This window comes from Leucoraja erinacea, chromosome 4 (genome assembly GCF_028641065.1).
Source record: "Leucoraja erinacea ecotype New England chromosome 4, Leri_hhj_1, whole genome shotgun sequence".
NCBI classification, from domain to species: domain Eukaryota; kingdom Metazoa; phylum Chordata; class Chondrichthyes; order Rajiformes; family Rajidae; genus Leucoraja; species Leucoraja erinaceus.
In genome coordinates, this window is record NC_073380.1 from 56,992,225 (window position 1) to 57,014,879 (window position 22,655).

Consider the following 22,655-nt stretch of genomic DNA (forward strand, 5'->3'; position numbering starts at 1 on the left):
CCTATATCATATATAATACTGTGATATTGGTCACCTAATTATAGGAAGGATGTCAACAAAATAGAGAGAGTACAGAGGAGATTTACTAGAATGTTGCCTGGGTTTCAGCAACTAAGTTACAGAGAAAGATTGAACAAGTTAGGGCTTTATTCTTTGGAGTGCAGAAGGTTAAGGGGGGACTTGATAGAGGTCTTTAAAATGATGAGAGGGATAGACAGAGTTGACGTGGATAAGCTTTTCCCACTGAGAGGAGGGAAGATGCAAACAAGGGGACATGACTTGAGAATTAAGGGACAGAAGTTTAGGGGTAACATGAAGGGGAACTTCTTTACTCAGAGAGTGGTGGCTGTGTGGAATGAGCTTCCAGTGAAGGTGGTGGAGGCAGGTTCGTTTTTATCATTTAAAAATAAATTGGATAGTTATATGGACGAGAAAGGAATGGAGGGTTATGGTCTGAGCGCAGGTATATGGGACTAGGGGAGAATACGTGTTCGGCACGGACTAGAAGGGTCGAGATGGCCTGTTTCCGTGCTGTAATTGTTATATGGTTATATGATATGAGAGACTTTTGGATAGTCACATGGATATGCTGGGAATGGATGGATATGGATTACATGCAGGTATAAGTAGATTACTGTATCTCGGTATCATGTCTGGCATGGATATTGTGGGTTGAAGGGCCAGTTACTGTGCTGTAAAGTGCTGGAGTAACTCAGTGGGTCAGGCAGCATCTCCGGAGAACACAGGTAGGTGACATTTTGAGTCGGGACTCTTCTTCAGACTCATTGTTGGGGGAGGTGGAAGAGGAAGAAAGCTGGAAGAGAGGAGGGGTTCATCAATGCCCAGCAGGTAATAGGTAGATAGAGGTGAGGGGGGAGGGTTGGTTATTAGGCAGATGGTGCACGAAGGCCAGAAATGAAGGATTCCTCCAGAAATTTAAGGTTGTGCTGGATGGTTCACTAAGGGAGGATATACTTGATATAAGAGGGAGTCGCAATGAAATTTACTGAATAATGAATGCACTGCAAATTTATAATGCAGTTTCAGTAGGGTAATGATTACGGTTTTTTTAATTGTTTAAGAAGGAACTGCAGATGCTGGAAAATCGAAGGTAGACAAAAGTGCTGGAGAAACTCAGCGGGTGCAGCAGCATCTATGGAGCGAAGGAAATAGGCAACGTTTCGGGCCAAAACCCTTCTTCAGTCTGAGTTTCTCCAGCACTTTTGGCTACCTAGGGTTTTTTAATTTATTGCCAAAGAGGTACACCAATGAACGCATTCTAGAGAAGTGTTCAAATAGACATAAAGCCTTGAAGTATATGTGAACGAGCACCTGGACTCTTTCCAGAGACCAAAACCTTGTTGAACCCTTGCTGTCTCCTCCCCCTCCTCAGCCCCCCTGCTGTCTCCTCCCATCCCCCAGCCTTCGGGCTCCTCCTCCTCCTTTTCCCTTTCTTGTCCCCGCCCACCCCCGTCCCCGATCAGTCTGAAGAAGGGTTTCGGCCCGAAACGTTGCCTATTTCCTTCGCTCCATAGATGCTGCTGCACCCGCTGAGTTTCTCCAGCTTTTTTGTGTAACCTTCGATTCTCCAGCATCTGCAGTTCCCTCTTAAAACCTGTTGAACTAATCTGCCTTCCTTCATAAAGCTATGAAAACGTAACAGCCTCCAGCACAGCAATATTAGGTTAACACCCGTCTGGGTCTGGCAGTGGAAATAAAAGCATGCGGTTATGTAACACCTACCACAACTTTGACGCTGCTTCAGTTGATTACCCATGGGATAGCATGGTTGTAGGAAACAATGCAAAGCAATATCCCACAATCAGAGCCAGCACGATGACAAGAAATGCATTTACTGGTGGCAAATCTTGATTAGTGTGGGTATCAGGTGTTATGGGGAGAAGGCAGGAGCATGGGGTTAAGGAAAGATAGATCAACCATGATTGAATGGTGTAGATGATGGGCCGAATTGCTTAATTCTGCTCCTATTACTTATGAACATAAAAATTGACCAAATCTAACAGGAAGAATTTTACTTTATGCACTGGCACAGTGACTGAGTTACTGTATCACAGCACCAGAGAACCAGGTTCATCCTGACCTTTGGTGCTGTGCAGAGTTTGCACGTTCTCCCTGTGACCGTATGGATTTTTTCCAGGTGTTCCGGTTTCCTCCTTCATCCTAAAGACATGCAGGTTAATTGGTTACCCCAGTGTGTAGAATGTGAAAGTGGGATAACATAGAACTAGTGTGAACTGGTGATCGATGGTCGGCTTGGACTCTTCAGGACATACAGCGCTGAAACAGTGTCTTTTACCCACCAAGTCCATGCTGAACAGCGATCCCTGTACATGTAGTAACCTACACACTAGGGACAATTTTACCAAAACCAATTAACATACAAACCTGTACGTCTTTGGAGCCCAACGAGCCTTTGAACCAGAACACCCGGAGAAAAGCCACGTGGTCACAGGGAGAATGTACAAACTCCGTGCAGGTAGCACCCATAGTCAGGATGGAACCCAGGTCTCTGGGGCTGGGAATCAGTAAAACTCTACTGCTGTGCCACCATACCGTCCCAATGCCAAGTCTGATTCAGAGATAATTTTTAGATAACTAGAAGAGAGGTTTGTCGGCATGGACTTGGTGGGCCTACTTCCGCAGTGCATCTCTAAACAAAAGTTTAAAACTAGGACGAAAATTCGGACATGTCTCAACGCATCCTCGGACGTGTCTCAACGCATCCAAGATATCCTTAAATCAGAGGGAGAGGAGCCTGAGGTCGTGGTACATATAGGTACCAATGACATAGGTAAAAAAAGGGAAGAGGTCCTGAAAGGAGGATTTAGGGAGTTGGGAGGAGAGTTAAGAAAAAGGACCAAAAAGGTAACAATCTCAAGATTACTGCCTGTGCCACGCGACAGTGAGAGTAGGAATGGAGCGAGGTGGAGGATAAATGCGTGGCTGAAAGACTGGTGCAGAGGGCAGGGATTCAAGTTCCTGGATCATTGGGACTTCTTTTGGGGAAGGTGGGACCTGTACAGAAAGGATGGGTTGCACTTGAACCCGAGGGGGACCAATATCCTAGCGGGGAAATTTGCAAAGGCAGCTGGGGAGACTTTAAACTAGAATGGTTGGGGCGAGGGACTCAAATAGCGAAAGGTAGTAGACAGAATGGGAGGCAGGAAGCAGAAATGGGAAGCACTCGGACATAAGAGGAGAAAGAAAAAAAAGGAAAAAAACAGAGAATAAGAGACGGGGGTTTTCTTAAATGTGCATATTTTAATGCTAGGAGCATTGTAAGAAAGGTGGATGAGCTTAGAGTCTGGATAGACATCTGGAAGTATGATGTTGTGGCGATCAGTGAAACGTGGTTGCAGGAGGGCTGCGATTGGAAACTAAATATTCCAGGATTTCGCTGCTTCAGGTGTGATAGAATTGGAGGGGCAAGAGGTGGAGGTGTTGCATTGCTAGTCAGGGAAGATATTACAGCAGTGCTTTGGCAGGATAGATTGGAGGGCTCATCTAGGGAGGCTATTTGGGTGGAATTGAGAAGTGGGCAAGGTGTAGCAACTCTTTTAGGGGTGTATTATAGACCGCCAAACGGGGAACGAGAATTGGAAGAGCAAATATGTAAGGAGATAGCAGAGATTAGTAGTAAGCACAAGGTAGTGATTGTGGGAGATTTCAACTTTCCACACATAGACTGGGAAACACATTCTGTAAATGGGCTGGATGGGTTGGAGTTTGCAAAATGTGTGCAGGATAGTTTTTTGCAGCAATACATAGAGGTACCTACTAGAGGAGGGGCAGTGCTGGACCTCCTGTTAGGAAATGAGATGGGACAGGTGGCGGAGGTATGCGTTGGGGAGCACTTCGGGTCCAGTGATCACAATACCATTAGTTTCAATATAATTATGGAGAGGGTCAGAACTGGACCTAGGGTTGAGATTTTTGATTGGAGAAAGGCTAACTTTGATGCGATGCGAGATGATTTAAAAGGAGTGAACTGGGACATTTTGTTTTATGGGAAAGATGTAGAAGAGAAATGGAGGACATTTAAAGGGGAAATTTTAAGAGTACAGAATCTTTATGTTCCTGTTCGGTTGACAACAGTAAAAATTGGAAAGAGCCATGGTTTTCAAGGGAAATTGGGCATCTTGTTCGGAAAAAGAGGGAGATCTACAATAATTATAGGCAGCATGAAGTAAATGAGGTGCTTGAGGAGTATAAGGAATGTAAAAAGAATCTTAAGAAAGAAATTAGAATAGCTAAAAGAAGATATGAGGTTGCTTTGGCAAGTAAGGTGAAAGTCAATCCAAAGGGTTTCTACAGCTATATTAATAGCAAAAGGATAACGAGGGATAAAATTGGTCCATTGGAGAGACAGAGTGGACAGCTATCTGCAGAGCCAAAAGAGATGGGGGAGATATTGAACTTTTTTTTTTCTTTGGTATTCACCAAGGAGAAGGATATTGAATTATGTGAGGTAAGGGAAACTAGTAGAGTAGCTATGGATACTATGAGGTTCAAAGTAAAAGAAGTACTGACACTTTTGAAAAATATAAAAGTGGATAAGTCTCCAGGTCCTGACAGGATATTCCCTAGGACATTGAGGGAAGTTAGTGTAGAAATAGCCGGGGCTATGACAGAAATATTTCAAATGTCATTAGAAACGGGAATAGTCCCCGAGGATTGGTGTACTGCGCATGTTGTTCCATTGTTTAAAAAGGGTTCTAAGAGTAAACCTAGCAATGATAGACCTGTTAGTTTGACTTCAGTGGTGGGCAAATTAATGGAAAAGATACTTAGAGATAATATATATAAGCATCTAGATAAACAGGGTCTGATTAGGAACAGTCAACATGGATTTGTGCCTGGAAGGTCATGTTTGACTAATCTTCTTGAATTTTTTGAAGAGGTTACTAGGGAAATTGACGAGGGTAAAGCAGTGGATGTTGTCTATATGGACTTTAGTAAGGCCTTTGACAAGGTTCCTCATGGAAGGTTGGTTAAGAAGGTTCAACTGTTGGGTATAAATGCAGGAATAGCAAGATGGATTCAACAGTGGCTGAATGGGAGAAGCCAGAGGGTAATGGTGGATGGCTGTTTATCGGGTTGGAGGCAGGTGACTAGTGGGGTGCCTCAGGGATCTGTGTTGGGTCCTTTGTTGTTTGTCATGTACATCAATGATCTGGATGAATGTGTGGTAAATTGGATAAGTAAGTATGCAGATGATACCAAGATAGGGGGTGTTGTGGATAATGAAGAGGATTTCCAAAGTCTACAGAGTGATTTATGCCAGTTGGAAGAGTGGGCTGAAAGATGGCAGATGGAGTTTAATGCTGATAAATGTGAGGTGCTACACCTTGGCAGAACAAATGAAAATAGGACGTACATGGTAAATGGTAGGGAATTGAAGAATACAGTTGAACAGAGGGATCTGGGTATAACCGTGCATAGTTCCTTGAAGGTGGAATCTCATATAGATAGGGTGGTAAAGAAAGCTTTTGGTATGCTAGCCTTTATAAATCAGAGCATGGAGTATAGAAGCTGGGATGTAATGTTAAAATTGTACAAGGCATTGGTGAGACCAAATCTGGAGTATGGTGTACAATTTTGGTCGCCCAATTATAGGAAGGATGTCAACAAAATAGAGAGAGTACAGAGGAGATTTACTAGAATGTTGCCTGGGTTTCAACAACTAAGTTACAGAGATAGGTTGAATAAGTTAGGTCTTTATTCTCTGGAGCGCAGAAGGTTAAGGGGGGACCTGATAGAGGTCTTTAAAATGATGAGAGGGATAGACAGAGTTGATGTGGACAAGCTTTTCCCTTTGAGAATAGGGAAGATTCAAACAAGAGGACATGACTTCAGAATTAAGGGACAGAAGTTTAGGGGTAACATGAGGGGGAACTTCTTTACTCAGAGAGTGGTAGCGGTGTGGAATGAGCTTCCAGTGGAAGTGGTGTCGGCAGGTTCATTGGTATTATTTAAATATAAATTGGATAGGCATATGGATGAGAAGGGAATGGAGGGTTATGGTATGAGTGCAGGCAGGTGGGACTAAGGGGAAAAAAATTTGTTCTGCACGGACTTGTAGGGCCGAGATGGCCTGTTTCCGTGCTGTAACTGTTATATGGTTATATGGAAAATCTTGTTCAAACAGCAAAAAATGTAACCGAAAGATAACTGTTATTGTGTTTAATATACAGCGGACAGTGTTTATGTTTTAAATAAATAAATTGTTGAAGGCAAAGGAGCGAAGGTGCTGGGCAGGATACAAAGGCTCTCTCTCTCTGTCCAGCTGTGGAAGCTCATCTCTTTATGGGAAAACAATTCCAAGAGAGAAAAGGGCAGAGAGGAAAGTTGGACGGAGGAGATGTTGGCAGGGAATGGGAAGATGGCTGATCCCTGAGACTGCCAAGATGCATTCTGGCTGTGTGAGGTATTGAGTCAAATGGAACAGTGCGTCCCAGGCTCAAGAGGGTGTTCATAGGTTCCTGGAGCAGAATTAAGCCATTCGGCCCATCAAGTTCATTTGGCCATTCAATCATGGCTAATCTATCTTTCCCTCTCAACTCCGTTCTCCTGCCTAAGGGGCAATATGGAGAGCATGGCAAAAGTGAGATTGTTCATTAATTCATTCATTTGGTGACATGGTGACATGGGATTGACTGACAAACCCAATCTTTATTATACAATCCAAATTACCACTTAACAAAAATACAGATTGCTGGAGTTACTCAGTGGGTCAGGCAGCATCCCTGGAGAGCATGGATAGGTGACGTTTCAGGTCGGGATCCTTCTTCAGACTGGAAATGTCACCTATCAATGTTCTCCAGAGATGCTGCCTGACCCGCTGATTTATTCCAACACTTTGTGTCCATTTCTGTATTAACCAGCATCTACAGTTTAGTTTAGTTTAGCTTCGAGATACAGCGCAAACTGGCCCTTCGGCCCACCTGGTCCGCGCCGACCAGCGATCCCCGCACTATTAACACAATCCAACACCCACTTGGGACTAAAGTTTTACATTTATCAAACCAATTAACCTACAAACCTGTACGTCTTTGAAGTGTGAGAGGAAATCTAAGATCTCGGGAGAAAACCCACGCAGGTCACAGGGAGAAAGTACAAACTCCATACTGACAGCACCCGTAATCGGGATCGAACCCGGGTCCCCGGCGCTGCATTCGCTGTAAGGCAGCAACGCTGCGCCTCCACGGCTGTAGTTCTTTGTTTCTACAGTAAGTGTACACTAACTGTGCATTAACTACAGATAGAATACATTACAAGTACAGTAATACTACTTACTGGTTGGAGAGAGACCGCAACCAAAACTATGGTTCTTCCCAAAATGAGGTTATCCTCTTGTGTTTCAGGTGTGCTGATGCCTGCAAACTGGTTCAATGGTTGAACGGTGGTTTATTTGTCACATGTGCAACTGCGCAATGAAATTTGTTCACTGAATTTCAGTGGGGCAATGTTTTGGCGTCATTTCTAAATTCCGAAGCCCGGCCCCCTAATGCGGGAAACTCGACTGAAAATATTTGGTTGTGGGGGAATATGCCTGCTGAAATGTTTCATCAAAAGCTATTTGAACAGGTGCATGGATAGGAAAGGTTTAGAGGGATATGTGCCAAACGCAGGTAAATGGGACTAAATGGTGCATCTTGGTCACCTCAGCAGGAGGATGAGGAGTGATCGTATAGAGATGTATAAAATCATGAGAGGATTATATCGGATAGACCAGTGGTTCTTAACCTGTGGATCGGGACCCCCATGAGGGATCGTTTGGGGCTTTACCGGGGGACATGAAGGGTTCATAAATAACATATCCATTTGTTGAGCCCATTTTAGGAACCTCACAAAGGTAAATACCACATACAGTATTTTGTTTGCGTATGCACGTACGTATGCCCAAAAGGTTTAGAACCACTGGGGTAGACGCACAGAATTTCTTGCCGAGAGTAGGGGAATTGAGGTCCAGAGGAAAAAAAGGGTAGTTTGTAAAACAACCTTCAAACAAACTACCATGACTATTTTAATAAACATTGGACTATAAGGCCATTTGTCTGATGTCTTTATAATGTGCGGTGCATTATCTGGGCTTTTGTATTATCCAAGGAGGTGCTCTCTTCTATTACCCTGGATAATCAATGGTCCACTGTAGAAAGAATATACTTGCAGCCAATTAAGATGAAAGGGTTGATAGAATAGATGTTTAATCTTGTCCTTTTTTCCTTATTGATCCAATGCTTAATTTAACAAAGCTTCATTGATGTTCATTAAGGGCAATTAACATTGAGCCCAAGAAAGCACTGAATATATCATGATGCACAGCGCATGTGAAATTTCTTGAATTAATTCACAGTGATTAGACATGTGGTTTGTCCTTTGATTTTAGTTTAGTTTAGAGATGCAGTGCGGAAACAGGCCCTTTGGCCCACCGAGTCCATGCCGACCAACGATCATCCCGTGCACAAAACACTACCCTACACACGAGAAACAGTTTACAGTTGTACCGAAGCCAATTAACTTACAAACCAGTACGTCTTTGGAATGTGGGAGGAAACTGGAGCACCCGGGGAAAACGCACGCGGTCACAGGGAGAATGTACAAACTCCGTACAGGCTGCCCCCACAGTCGGGTTTGAACCCGGGTCTCTATAGCTGTAAGGCAGCAACTCTTACCGCTAGGTACATTTGGACAGGTACGAATAGGATAATTTTAGAGGTCTATGGGCCAAACGCAAGTCGGCAGGGCTATTGCAGATAGGGCATTGTGGTCGGCGTGGGCAAGTTGGGTCGAATAGCTTGTTTCCACGCTGTATGTCTCTGCGACTCGGACTCCGACTCTTCATGAAGCCGTGAGCAATTTGGAAACTATTATTATGCAATTAATTAAAACATATGGTCAAAGCATTTTCAATTATTTTTTTTCTGCATCTCTCTCCAAACCTGCATGTCTTTGGACCGTGGGAGGAAACTGGAGCACCCAGCGAAATCTGGGCAGATCACCGGGAAAACGTACAAATTCTGTACACACAGCACCCACAGTCAGGATGGTACCCAGGACTCTACCGCTGCGCAACTGTGCCACCCCTGTTCTGTCATTGTGTTCTAGAGCTTGTGGAGGTGCAGCAAGTAAGAATGTCATTGTCCCCGTCCTGGTGTAAATGGTAATGAAACGCTCTTGACTGTGTTGCAGGTACGTGCTGAGGGACGGCAGTGGAAATTGGTTGGCCAAGCAGATCCGGAAGCATCGTCCCAAGGATGGACCCATGGAGCCCTCGAGCGCCCATCGGTGGTGCACCCTGCACACCGAGTTCATCTGGTTCGACCCCCAGCTGGTCCCTCGGCCCCCGGACCACCACGGCACCCCGAGTCTCCACGTCTTCTCCAACTGGGGGGTAGTCACCTATGGAGGTGGCTTGCCCAACGGGCCGGGCAACACCTTTGTCTCCTTCAAGTCGGGGAAGCTGGGCGGCCGGGCGATCTACGAGATAGTCCACGGGTCTCCCTACTCCTGGATCGATGGGTGGAGGAACTTCAACCCAGGCCACGAGCACCCGGATCAGAACTCCTTCACCTTCGCCCCCAACGGGCAGGTGTTTGTATCCGAGGCGCTCTACGGACCCAAGTACAGCTACCTCAACAACGTGCTGGTCTTTGGTCCCTCGCCCAGCAGCCAGTGCAACCAGCCCTGGGAAGGCCAGCTCGGAGAATGCGGACAATGGCTCAACTGGCTGGCCGAGGAGTCCGGGAGCTCTGGGGGGGAGCTAGTGACCGCAGATCAACACGGGGGCATGGTCTTCACCAGTGGCGAGGCAGCCAGGGCTTACTCCTCCTCCATGGGCCTGCGTAGTGTCTACCGGGCACTCCTGCTCCTCAACTCCCAGACCTTGCTGGTGGTGGACCATGTGGAGCGAAGTGTTGACTCTCCCTTGGAGCAGGCCAGCTCCTTCTTCCACAATCTGGACATCGACTTCAAGTACGTGCCCTACTCTACTCCGGGGGGGCTGAACGGGGCCATGATGGATGTGTGGGACGCCCAGTACAAGATGTTCTGGTTTGACCCCGGCGGTTCCAGCCCCGAGCCCCGCCTGCAGGACACCGAGCAGGCTGCAGAGTTCAAGAAACGTTGGACCCAGTACGTCAACGTGACCTTCTCCCTGAGCGGTCCCGTCAGCCGCATGGCCTACCTCTTCCATGGCCCCTATGTCCGCGTCTCCGACTGCAGGTTCCTGGACGATGGCGGGCACGGCCTCAAGGTCGGGTTGACAGTCAACGGCACGCCGGTGGTGGTGTCCCTGGCCACGCGCCACTCCGACCCCAGCGCCCGCTTCTCCTACCTGGGCTTTGGAGGGTACGCCATGGTGGAGGAACCTCACCAAGTCACCAGGTTCGGGCTGGGGATCACCGCAGTCCAGGGGCGGCACTCGGTGGGGGCCGTCTTCTTTCACTTCGGCATGACGGTGAAGGCGACGGTGGCAGTAGGCTTGTGTCTGGGCTTGGGCTTGGTGGCCACCCGTTGCCGGTTCCACCTCTCCTTCGGCAAGCTGCTGCGCCTGGCCATGTTGATCGCGGTCACCCTCTGGCTGGTGGAATTGGCCGTGCTGTGGACCACCTGCAGGCAGCCCCTCTGCGGTGCCAACTGGACAGGGGGAGAGCCTGGACCCGTCCCCTCTCAGTGGGACCCTGTACTGGGCAAGATGTCCCCTCTGGTGGTGGCCTCCTTGCCCGGTTCCGGGTCCGAAATCCTCGAGCATCTCTTCGCCAACTCCACCGACTTCCTGTATGTCAGGCTGCCCATGGAAGAGACGGGAGCTGCTGAAATGGACCCCTTCCTCGATGCCTGTGAGTGGAAGGGATCGGACGCTCAGCAGGGCCGTTACCGCCTGGTCCAGGGCTGGCTTCAGTCTCTGGTGCACGGCACCAAACTCCACCTGCAGAATGTCCCCATGCACCCTGGAACCAGGGGCGATACAACCGGGGATAATCCTGGAGGATCCCCTGACAAGAAGAGGAAGACCAGGAGGAAGGTCTCCTCTGCCGACCGGAGGTACAGGGAGAACGTGGAGAGGAACGCAGATGAGGTCCACCAGTTGAGGAGACACCTGGCTTCCTATCCCAACGCCCGGGTGGTCCTCAGTTTAAGTAGCGGGGCATGGACCCTCAAGCTGCCCTTCATCCAGGGAGTTCTAGGGGCTTCCACTAGGACCATGCTAGTGGTTAGGGACCCTCGGGCCTGGGTCCACTCCTTGCTCTTCAACAGCAAACCCAGCCTCTACTCCCTGAGCAACATGCCTCGGCGCCTCGCCTCCCTCTTCCAGCGGGACGCCGCCGAGGCGTGCTCTCCTCCCTCCGCCTACGCCGTAGAGTTCGAGCGTCACAGGAGGTATTTCTCCTCCTCTTCCAAGAACGTGGTGGCCCTCCTGGCTCACCTGTGGCTCGCCAACACCGAGGCAGCAATGAGGGTCAACAGGAGGCTCTCGGCCGCAACCTACTTGCTGCTGAAGTTTGAAGACATCATCAATCGTCCCGAGGAAGCAGCCGAGAAGGTCTACACGTTCCTGGGGTTCCCGCTGCCCCCGGCTGTGCTGAACAGGATACTCTTCACCACCTCCACCAACTTGTTCCACCTCCCGTTCGAGGGGGAGGTCTCTCCCAGCAACCTCCATGTCTGGAGGGACAGGATGTCCCAGCAGGACATTAGCACTATCGAGGACATCTGCTGGTCAGTGATGGCCCAGTTAGGCTACTCCAGGGTAACCAGTTGAACACCGCACTCCCAGGGGTTTCAACACCATTGAGATGGGACGGAGTGCACAGCGGGGTCCCTGGACCTATTCAGACGAGGTTTCACCAGAAGAGTTTGCACAGGAGATGGAAGATGAAACATAGGAGATAGAAGGAAACCACAACATTTCACTGTAGCCCGGTGCACGTGACAATAAACCAAGACTAAACTAAACATGCGGTGCTCACTCCAAGCAGTGGTGATTCCCACTCAAGTTCCCTTTCACACAGGTAGTTGTGGAGCCATTAATGGGGATGATGCATGTGTGAGGGGCCCACTCATCCTCGTTTTAATCATTTCTGTTCAACAGTAAGCCCAGTCTGCTCAGCAACACTCCGCAGTATTTAGCTGCATCCTGGACAGTAAAACTCTCAAGTATTCCATGTGAAGAGACTGAGCCAAAAAAATTGAAAGGTACCCAAGCGGAATATGAGGAGCTGTTCCTCCAGTTTGCATGTGGCCTCACCCTAGTAGTGGAGGAGACCTAGGACAGAGGGGTCAGCGTGGGAATGGGAAAGCAACCGGGAGATCCAGCATGCTTTGGTGGACCGAGTGCAAATATTCAGTGAAACGGTCGGCAAGTCTACGCTTGGTTTTGCCGATGAACACGAGCCCACATCGGAAACGCCGGATGCAGTTGATGAGGTTAGAGGAGGTGCACGTGAACCTCTGTCTCACCTACAACTTCTGAAAACTTTTGGTCCTAGGAGTATTGTAGGATTTTGCAGAGAAGCACATCAACAATGAAGAGCGGTTCATGGTGGGAAATCGATCGATGGATGCGAACCATGTGGAATCAGGATGATTGGAGGGGAAATCAATGTAATCTTGTTACCATGTTACACCTTGTTGGTTTTTTTATCATCTACATTAGCTTTGGAGCCCAGCGAGACAGGCATGGGTCACCTCAGACCATTATGGTGATCGCTATCTGCAGATGATTTTTCCTGGTACTTTGCTTGTTATAGACATTTCGGATACAGCTGCCACTGTAAAGCACCCCCTCTCAGCCTCTCCAGAGGTATAAGAGTCAAACATACAGTATACAGGCTGACTGGTTTGTGTAGGAAGGAACTGCAGATGCTGGTTTATACCGAAGAATAACACAAAATGCTGGAGTAACTGAACGGGTCGGACAGCATCGCTGGAGTAAAGGAATAGCTGACATTTCAGGTCGGAATCTTTTTTCAGAGTCAAGTCTTGAGACTAACCAAAAATTATCCCGTACATTAACCTACACACACTCGGATCAATTTTACAGCTCACTGAACCTACTTATCCTACAAGCCTATTGGTCTTTGGAGTGTGGGAGCAAACCGGAGCACCCGGAGGAAACCAGCATGATCACAGGGAGAATGTGTAAAGTCCATACAGACAGTACCCATAGTCAGGATCGAATGAGGGATTCTGGCACTAAGTCAGCAACTCTACCATCTCTTTTTCTCCAGAGATGCTGCCGAATGTGCTGATTTACTCCAGCATTTTGTGTCTATCTACAGGTTCTTGCTTGGCAAGCATTTTTACTATCCTGCACTGTGGTTAACATTTATCACCGTAAGAATGGCGTATCCAAAAATGTACCATGCAGAAGTACTTTAGAAATGTTATGAACTTGTAAATGTGGGTATCAATGGGAATGAACACAGGGGCGGTGCCATTGTAAAGGGTCCAACCCGAAACTTCACCTATTCAGCGATGATGCCTAACCTGCTAAGTTACTCCAACACTTTGTGTCTTTTTGTTTATAAAGCAGCATTTGCAGTTCCTTGTTTCTACTTTGGGTCTTGTTCTGCCAATGTTATATGCCTTGCCCGAACTTTGGTCAAGTATCCGTACATGTTAACACAGCTTCTGTCATAGTCATAGTCATACAGCATTGGCCAGCTCGTTCATGCTGACCAAGATCTCCTATTAGGGACGGCAAAGTGTCGCAGTGGTAGAGTTGCTGCCTTACAGCACCAGAGACCCGGATTTAATGCTGATTACAGGTGCTTGGCTGTGTGGAGTTTTCACGTTCTCCCTGTGACCTGTATGTGTTTTCTCCAGGGTATCCCATTTCTTCCTATAAAGGGAATAACGTGAATAACGTTTAGTGCGAGATAAAGTCCAGTGAAGTTCGATCAAAGATAGTCTAAGGGTCTCCAATGACATAGCTAGTAGCTCATGACTGGTCGCTAACTGTTGGTAGATGGTTCAGTTGCCTGATAACAACTGGGAAGAAACGGTCCCTGAATCTGGATTTACAGAACTTTTTGGGACGTTTTGGAATGACAATTGTTTCTTGCCTGCTCCACTTCTATTTGCTTTGTGAAGTAAAATGATTAATGAGATGTATCCTAGCTGTTGGAGATGATTGAGTGCACCTGGAGGCAGGATGAGATTACTTAATGTTCCCCTTTCTTCCCCATCTCAACTCAACGATTTGAAGGAAATTAATGTGGCATTTGATAGATCAATGAATCAAGATTAGAACAGGTTGCTCTGGCAAGGAAACTGATACAGGACAGAATGGCCAAATGGCTTCTTTCCATATCATTTCTTCTGGATAAAAGCCCATCATATTAATATGAAGATATCAGTTGGAGCAACCACAGGTTGAAATTGGTTAACTGATGCTACTTTATCTGAATTATTTTACCGAAGCCAATTAACCTACAAACCTGGAGTGTGGGAGGAAACTGGAGCACCTGGAGAAAACCCACGCAGGTCACAGTGAGAACATACAAGTTCCATACGAACCCGAGTCTCCGATGCAGTGAGGCAACAACTCTACCACTGTGATGTTGTGCCGCCTTGTAGACATGACAGGATCTCTTGAGTTTGCCAAAGGTGCTAGCAAAATACAATTATTTGGTTTTAGATCTCTCTGCCTTTTGTAAGCCAGAACAAATCCATCATGAAATCTGCTTATTAATCCCTTTGCTGTTTTGCTCTTCACTTTCAAAGGATACCAAGGCTGATTAAGTTTGACTGACATGTTTGAATGGCCCCTGGGGACTGGGTTTTATCGATTCTGTCACAATTTAGTTAGCAGAAATAGAGTGAGATTGTTGTCATCAGTGGATGGCTCAAGGATCAGGAGGCATTGTTGCAAAATATTGTGTGAATATTTCAAGAGAAAATCCATGTCTTTTTAATCCATGAGAGTGGTTTAGTTTATGTTAGTGATACAGCATGGAAACAGGACCTTCGGCTCACTGAGGCCACACCGACCAGCGATCGCCCCGTACACTAGCACTATCCTACACACTGGGGACAATTTACAATCTTTAACGAAGTCAATTAAACTATAAACCTGTACATCTTTGGAGTGTGGGAGGAAACCAGAGTACCCGGGGAAAACGTACAAACTCCATATAGACAGCACCCATGGTCAGGATCGGTCCCGGGTCTCTGGCACTGTCAAGCAGCAAATCTACCGCTGTGCCACTGTGCAACCCTGGTTATGATCAGAGGTTCACTGTGAAGTTAATGGAAATGAAATGAGACCCAAACTTGAACCTTATCGGGTGTATCTTCCATGCCAGGCATCAGGGGTTCAGCTTGGGCTTGCACCCCTTTTGAACTTTATAAATAAAATTCTTGCCCACATGGTTGAAGATTCCATCTTCCACAGTGATAGTTCTTTATGAAAAATAAATGTAATCAAGAGGAGGTGGTGGCACTGCTGCAGTAGAGTTGCTGCCTTACAGCGCCAGAGACCAGGCCTGCTTCCACACTGTATCTCTAAAACAAGAAAAAAAGAAAATGGGGTAAAAATCTACAAAGCTATTTGGACAGGTACATGGATAGGAGAGGTTTAAAGAGATATGGACAAGAAACAGGCAAGTGGGACAAGTGGGTGGGGCATCTTTGTCGGCATGGGCAAGTTGCGCCGAAAGGCCTGTTTCCGTGCTGTACGACTCGATGACTCTTTTTCTATAAAGAATCGCTTTGATATGAATAAGATCAAGAGAGGAATAGATAGTATAAATGCACAGTCTTTTACCCGGAATAAAGGCATCAAGAACCAGAGGACTTAGGTTTAAGATGAGAGGGGAAAGATTTAATATGCACCTGAGGGTCAACTTTTTCACTCAGAGGGCGGTAGGTTTATGGAACGAATTGCCTGAGGAGGTAGCTGAGGCAAGATTTAAAAAAACATTTGGAGAGGTATATGGGTAGGACAGGTTTAGAGGGATATGGACCAAACACAGGCAGGTGGGAATAGTGTGGATGGGACATGTTAGTAGGCATGGGCAAGTTGGGCCGAAGTGCCTGTTTCCATGCTGTATGACTCTATGACTCTTAAATCCCTTAAGAGTAGTGGAGATGGATGGACATGAAATAAGTCTCCATGTTGGGCTTGGATTGGGTTTGTGGTACGGATGATCCAGCTAATCACGAGTTTCAGAGTAAAGTTGGATGAGAAATGGCAGGAATATTATTTTTCATGACCATGGGGAGGAAGAAAACTGCATTGAGTGGGACTGATCGGAATACTCCATTAAGGGCCAGCATCACTTTGATGGGCCAAACGGTTTCATCCCAAATTCTTAAAACTGTAATAAATAATCATGAGCTTCAAAACGGTAAGCTGTCTGATTAAGGCACAGAGTGTTGGAGAAACTCAAAAGGTTCAGGCAGCATCTCTGGAGGGCATGGGTAGGTGAGGTTTTAGGTCAGGAGCCTTCAGACTGATTCAGAAGAAAGCTAGAGGAGAAGAATTGTAGGAGAAAGCCTGGCAAGTGATAGGTGGATTGATTGATACGACACATGGCATGTCGCAGTGAAATTCTGTGTTTTGCATGCCATATACAAACATAGAAACATAGAAATTAGGTGCAGGAGTAGGCCATTCGGCCCTTCGAGCCTGCACCGCCATTCAATATGATCATGGCTGATCATCCAACTCAGTATCCCGTACCTGCCTTCTCTCCATACCCCCTGATCCCCTTAGCCACAAGGGCCACATCTAACTCCCTCTTAAATATAGCCAATGAACTGGCCTCAACTACAAGTATGCAAAGTGTCACCACATATCGGGCGCTGACAAAGGTATGGAAGGAACTGCAGATGCTGGTTTACACAGAAGATAGACACAAAATGCTGGAGTAACTCAGCGGGTCAGGTGGTATCTTTGGAGAAAAGGAAAAGGTGGCGTTTTGGGTCAAGACCCTTCTTCAGGCTGAGAGTCTCAGGTCTTAAGAGTACTAGCGATGGGTGGCCATGGGAGTAGTGTCCAGGTTGGGTTCAGACTGAGTGTCACAGTTTGAGTCAAGGGTCTCAACCCAAAATGCCACCTATTCCTTTTCTTAAGTAATAGCTGAATACAAGTGATGAGGAGGGGTTTCAAGGTTTGCTTTTCTTAGTTCAGACTTTTAATTTTTGTACACCAGCATTATTGGCAAGGGGCAATGCAATTAATCTGGCATTGTAAACTGCACTGGCTGGTTACTGGTTTAGCAAAGAATGTGGCAGACTTGGATGCAGAGAAATGTGTATTTAAAAGGGGAATAGATCGGGTCGACGCCCAACATTTTGTGCCCAGAATAAGGGAGTCAGGAAACAGATGAAGAGGTTTAAGATGAGGGGAACCTGAGGGGTAACCTTTTTTAAACAAATGGTGGTGGGTGTATGGAATGAGCTGCCGGAGGAGGTAGTTGAGGCAGGGTGTTTAACGAAAAGTTTAACGCCGGCAGGGGGGATTAGTGTAGATGGAACATGTTGGTCGGTTTGGGAAAGTTGGGCCGAAGGGCCTGTTTCCATACTGTATGACTATGACTATAAAATAAAGCTCCCTGATTTTGCAACTCAGCATGAGACTTGCCAAGTGAAGCCAGACTGGTTGATAATTGATTTACCTCTGTCAGAGGAAGCCTGCATTTCATATCTAAATAGCTCTCGTGGAGCTGAGTAATGGTGGTGCATATTGCATAAGAATGTTTTAACAAAGGAAATGGTACTGAACAATATGCTTCTTGCTTCTTTTGAACATAATGATAGATTTCAAGCATCTGTGCCCTAATGTGTTGGCCACTGTGATCTGATTTGATTTTTATGTCAGAAATTGTACTGGGGTGCTGTTTTGTTTCATTGTGATGTACAGGGCCGTGTTTCTCCCCACATCTTGAGGATTATATTAATGCATATCAATAAAAAAATCGCTTGAACCCTTTCGCCATTACTCATTGTGTAAAGGTAACATCTTTCTAATCTGCTTCCACAGTGGTGCTAGGATGGCACAGTGGTAGAGCTGCTGCTCCACGGCATCAGAGACCAGGGTTCGATCCTGACCTCAGGTACTGTGTGTGTGGTGTATGCACGTTCTCCCTGGGACCGTGTGAGTTTACTCCGGGAACTCAGGTTTCATGTTCCTTTAAACATTTCCTATCCATGTACCTTTCCACATGTATTTTAAATGTTGTAATAACACTTGATTAATTTACCAAGGAATTATTTACGGGCGGCCTGGTGGCTTTTAGAGTTGCTGCCTTACAGCGCCAGAGACCCGGGTTCCATCCTGATCTCGGGTGCTGTCTGTACGGAGTTTGTACGTTCATCCGTGTGGCTTTTCTCCGGTTGCTCCAGCTTCCTCCCACATCCTAAAGACTTGCGGATTTCTAGGTTAATTGACTTCAATAAAAATTGTAAAATAGTTTCTAGTGTGTAGGACAGAGCTAGTGTACAGTGATCGCTGGTCGGCAGAGACTCAGTGGGCTGAAGGGCCTGTTTATCTCTAAAGTCTAAAGTTAGCATGGAAACAGCCCTCAGGCCATTGAGCCAGCACCAACTATCAAACACTCGTTTAAGCCCATTTTCCATCACCACACCCGCCCCCACATCACTCGCCTGTACTCGGGGTACCACTTTTGCACATTGACAGAGTGCAGAGATATGCACTTTTATGAGGATGTTGCCAGGACTCACAGGCCTGAGCTATAGGGAGAGGTCGAGCAGGCAAGGACTCATGGAGCGCAGGAGGATGAGGTGTGATTTTATAGAGGTGTACAAAATCATGAGGAATAGATCGGGTAGACGTACGGCATCTCTTGCCTGGAGTAGGTTGAATCGAGAACCAGGGGGCATAGGTTTAAAGTGAGGTGGGGGAAGATTTATTAAGAACCCGAGGGGCAACTTTTTTACACAAAAGGTGGTTGGTATATGGAACGAGCTGCCGGAGAGGTAGTTGAGACAGGTCCTATAAATAAATGTTTAAATAACATTTAGATTGGTACATGGATGGGACAGGTTTAAAGGGATATGGGCCAATCCTGACAGGTGGGACTGGTGTAGATGGGACGTTGGTCGATGTAGGAGGGTTGGGCTGAGGAGCCTGTTTCCACACTGTAAGACTCTATGACTCTCACTCTGTGACTATGACTCTGTGTATAGTTGGTGCTGCCTAGCCCGGGCACGTACAGTTTCAGATGAATATAAATTTAAATCTGTTACGTTGTGAATCTTCAGCCGAGCATTCACAGAGCATTCGTTAATGTAGAGTTTAGAGATCCAGCGTGGAAATAGGCCCTTTGGCCCACCGAGTCCGCACCGACCAGCGATCACCCTGTGCACTAGCACTATCCTACACATGAGGAACAGTTTACAGTTATACCAAAGCTAATTAACCTACTGTATAAACTTGTAGACCTTTGGAGTGTGACAGGAAACTGGAGCACCCGAAGAAAACCCACAAGGTCATGGAGAATGTACAAATTCCGTATGACAGCATCCGTAGTCAGGATCAAACCCAGGTCTCGACCGCTGTGCCACTGTGCTGCCTATTTGGCCTTTATCTTACTTTACATTCCTTTAAAAACATCTTGTTGGTTTCTCAGAGTCCATCATCAAAACTTGCAGTTGCTAGTAGTTTACTTATTTACAGAGATAAGTGGTGAGAGGGGATAATTTTACAACCCCCCATCTGCATCAGGAAAATGGAATTCCTGTTGTTTTCCGGGACATTGGGAGTAATTTTTCAAGGAGAGTTGTCTTGCTTTAATTCTTCACACAATCCCATCATGTCCTCTGCATCTTGGGTCTATTAAGACTGATCCAACACCATCCAAAGTCATTTCACTGAACATTATCCTATCTTACGACCATAGAACCCAACACAGAATTCAACAGTCTCAGATAACCCGCTTATCCAGTTTAGTTTAGGGATACTGCATGGAAACAGGCCCATCGGCGCACTGAGTCCATGCCTGATCAACCATTCGCACCAGTTCTATGTTATCTCACTTTCGCTTCCGCTCCCTACACAAGAGGGGCAGTTTTACAGAGGTCAATTAACCTGAAAACCTCCTTATGGAAACCTGAGCACCCAACGAAAACATGTAGGGAGAACATGCAAACTCCACACACAGACGTCAGCCGAGGTCAGGATCGAACCGAGGTCTCTGGCGCTGTGAGGCAACAACTCTACCGATGCACCACTTGCTCATGGCACCTACAGCCTACAACCTCCACGGCTCCCCTGCCTGAATGTGACTAGTTTATTCAGATGTAAATGAATGGATCGCTTTATACAATGCATTTCTTGGCATTTTTATCTTATCTATTCTAAGCAGAGAAAAGCAACATTTCAGGGACATGTATTGCAAAACAAGATAAGCAAAAGAGACATGAAATTGCAGATTGAAACCTTCAGAATAACCCGCAGAGGTCCAGTCAGGGTCGACGAAGACCCCTTCAGTGACCGGTCTCATGGTGTAACCTTACAACAAAAGGGCGGCACGGTAGCACAACGGTAGAGTTGCTGCCTTAAGCCCCTGTCCCACTTACGTGTCCTTGGCACGCTAATTACGCGAACTCGTGGTCGTGTTGAGGCGAAACGGCCCGCGAAGGTCCCATGCAATTTCATGCTCCCGCACAGCTGTCCGGAGTGCATAACGTAGGTATGTTACAAAACCTACCTGAATCGCCATTGGGAATCTGCCCTCAGCCATGTCGGCGATTTTGGCGCTGTTTGGAGGGGGCGGGTTTAAAACGCGATTTTTACTAGGCTGTACTAATCGCAGATGTTCAGCCTAGTAAATCATTAACGAACAATCGCTGCAAGACCCGGTCGCAAAAGGTATTATTAGTTTTATAGGCCTCGATAATATAGTTATGGTAATTTTAAAATTACTATCTGATTCCGCAACCTCTCGCAGCCCCAGGGTTTTATAAAGCAAACAATTAAAGGTATGTACCTTATTTTTACATTAAATGGGCCATATATATAACCCTATATATCAAGTTATCTATAGCGAGTGGTTCATTTTGGGCTTTTTATATCCCGCAGTATTTTTCTCGGCATTTGAGGGCACTAATCCAGCGCGCTGTCAACATTCTAAACCAGCGCGTTCACAGAAACCCACTAGAAAGCCGATTTAAATGGGCATTTATTTACAGCAATTGAACACTAAATTCCTTCCATTTGGCCTATAAATTAATGTAAATTAGATATAAAAATCATGTTATATTGTGAATTATTTGTGAATAATCTTTGGACACTTAGGCTATTTAAAAATGTTAATCTTTCCTTAAGAAATGGCCTGTTGACTATCCAAGATCACAGCTTTTTTGTAATGTCCATTGAAAATCAATAGGGAACAAGATGCTAATTTCCGAGTATGAAAATGGCCATAACTTTTTTAATACGAGATATGAAAGTGAATTTGGTGTCAAATTAAACTTATTGTTATGCTTTATCTGATGGGATAAATTGCAGACTTGATTTTTAAAATCTCAAAATTTTGTAACATTGCTACATAACGTCATTTGAAGATGGACACACAATGCCAGAGTAACTCAGCGGAACAGGCAGCATCTCTGGAGAGAAGCAATGGGTGATGTTTCGTGTCAAGACTCTTCTTCAGTCTGAAAGAAGGGTCTTGACCCGAAACGTCACCCATTGCTTCTCTCCAGAGATGCTGCCGGTCCCGTTGAGTTACCCCAGCATTTTGTGTCTATTTTCAATTTTCCTGGCACTGGGAGTAGAATTGGGGGCGGATCCAGACCGCAACGACCTTGAGCCCCAGTCTGAGCTCGACGATCGTTTTCCTGCTCTTTCTGCTGTTGAAGGTGAGACGTTGCGTCGCGTCAGGGTCTGGGCCCTGTCCCACTTTGGCCGTCACTTCTGCGACAGGCCGTTGGCACGGGAAGAATTTGTTTGCTACAAAAATTTCGGAGCCCCGCGCGATGTCGCTCACAACTCCATACCCCTTCGCGCTTCTCAATGGGACCTGCCACGCGCGGCCATACAATGCCCGTGCGCCTCAACGCAATGACGAGGTCGCGTAATTTGCATGCCAAGGACACGTAAGTGGGACAGGCCCTTTACAGCGCAAGAAATCTGGGTTCAATTCTGACTACGGGTGCTGTTTGTATGGAGTTTGTACGTTCTTCCCGTGACCACGTGGTTTTTCTCTGTTTTCCTCTGACACTCCAAAGACTTACAGGTTAGTCAGTTAAATGGTTTGGTATAATTGTAAATTGTCCCTAGTGTGTGTAGGATAGTGTTAGTGTGCAGAGATCATTGGTCGGTCCGGAGTCAGTGGGCCGAAGGGCCTGTTTCAACAATGTATCTCCAAACTAAACTAAACTTAACTTAACAATGTATCTCCAAACTAAACTAAACTCAACTAAACAACTAACCAAAATTAGCCTAAATTAAATAAACATATGTTTATTAGGCACCTTGGACCTGTTCATTTCCACAAGTTCATTCACCACCCTGGATAGCTGGCACAGCCTCCTCCAACAGAAGGCAGGATTATGGTGAGGATGGCACTATTTTCCATGTCAACGGAGACTGCATGGTTCAGGCTAAGGTTTATATATATTATTGTCATGCGGGGCGCACAGGGCAACACGGTGGCGCA

The 22,655-nt window shown here is 46.3% G+C and overlaps 1 protein-coding gene across 1 annotated transcript in view; it reads left to right on the forward strand.

Moving 5' to 3' along the window:
- Positions 1-17,957, forward strand: part of LOC129696444 (dermatan-sulfate epimerase-like protein) — a 34,389-nt gene extending 16,432 nt beyond the window's left edge. The window contains exon 2 of the mRNA XM_055634340.1: positions 9,214-17,957. Coding sequence (XP_055490315.1) covers positions 9,214-11,785 — 2,572 coding nt within the window. The 3' untranslated portion in view covers positions 11,786-17,957. The remainder of the gene's footprint in view (positions 1-9,213) is intronic.
- Positions 17,958-22,655: the final 4,698 nt, after the last annotated feature.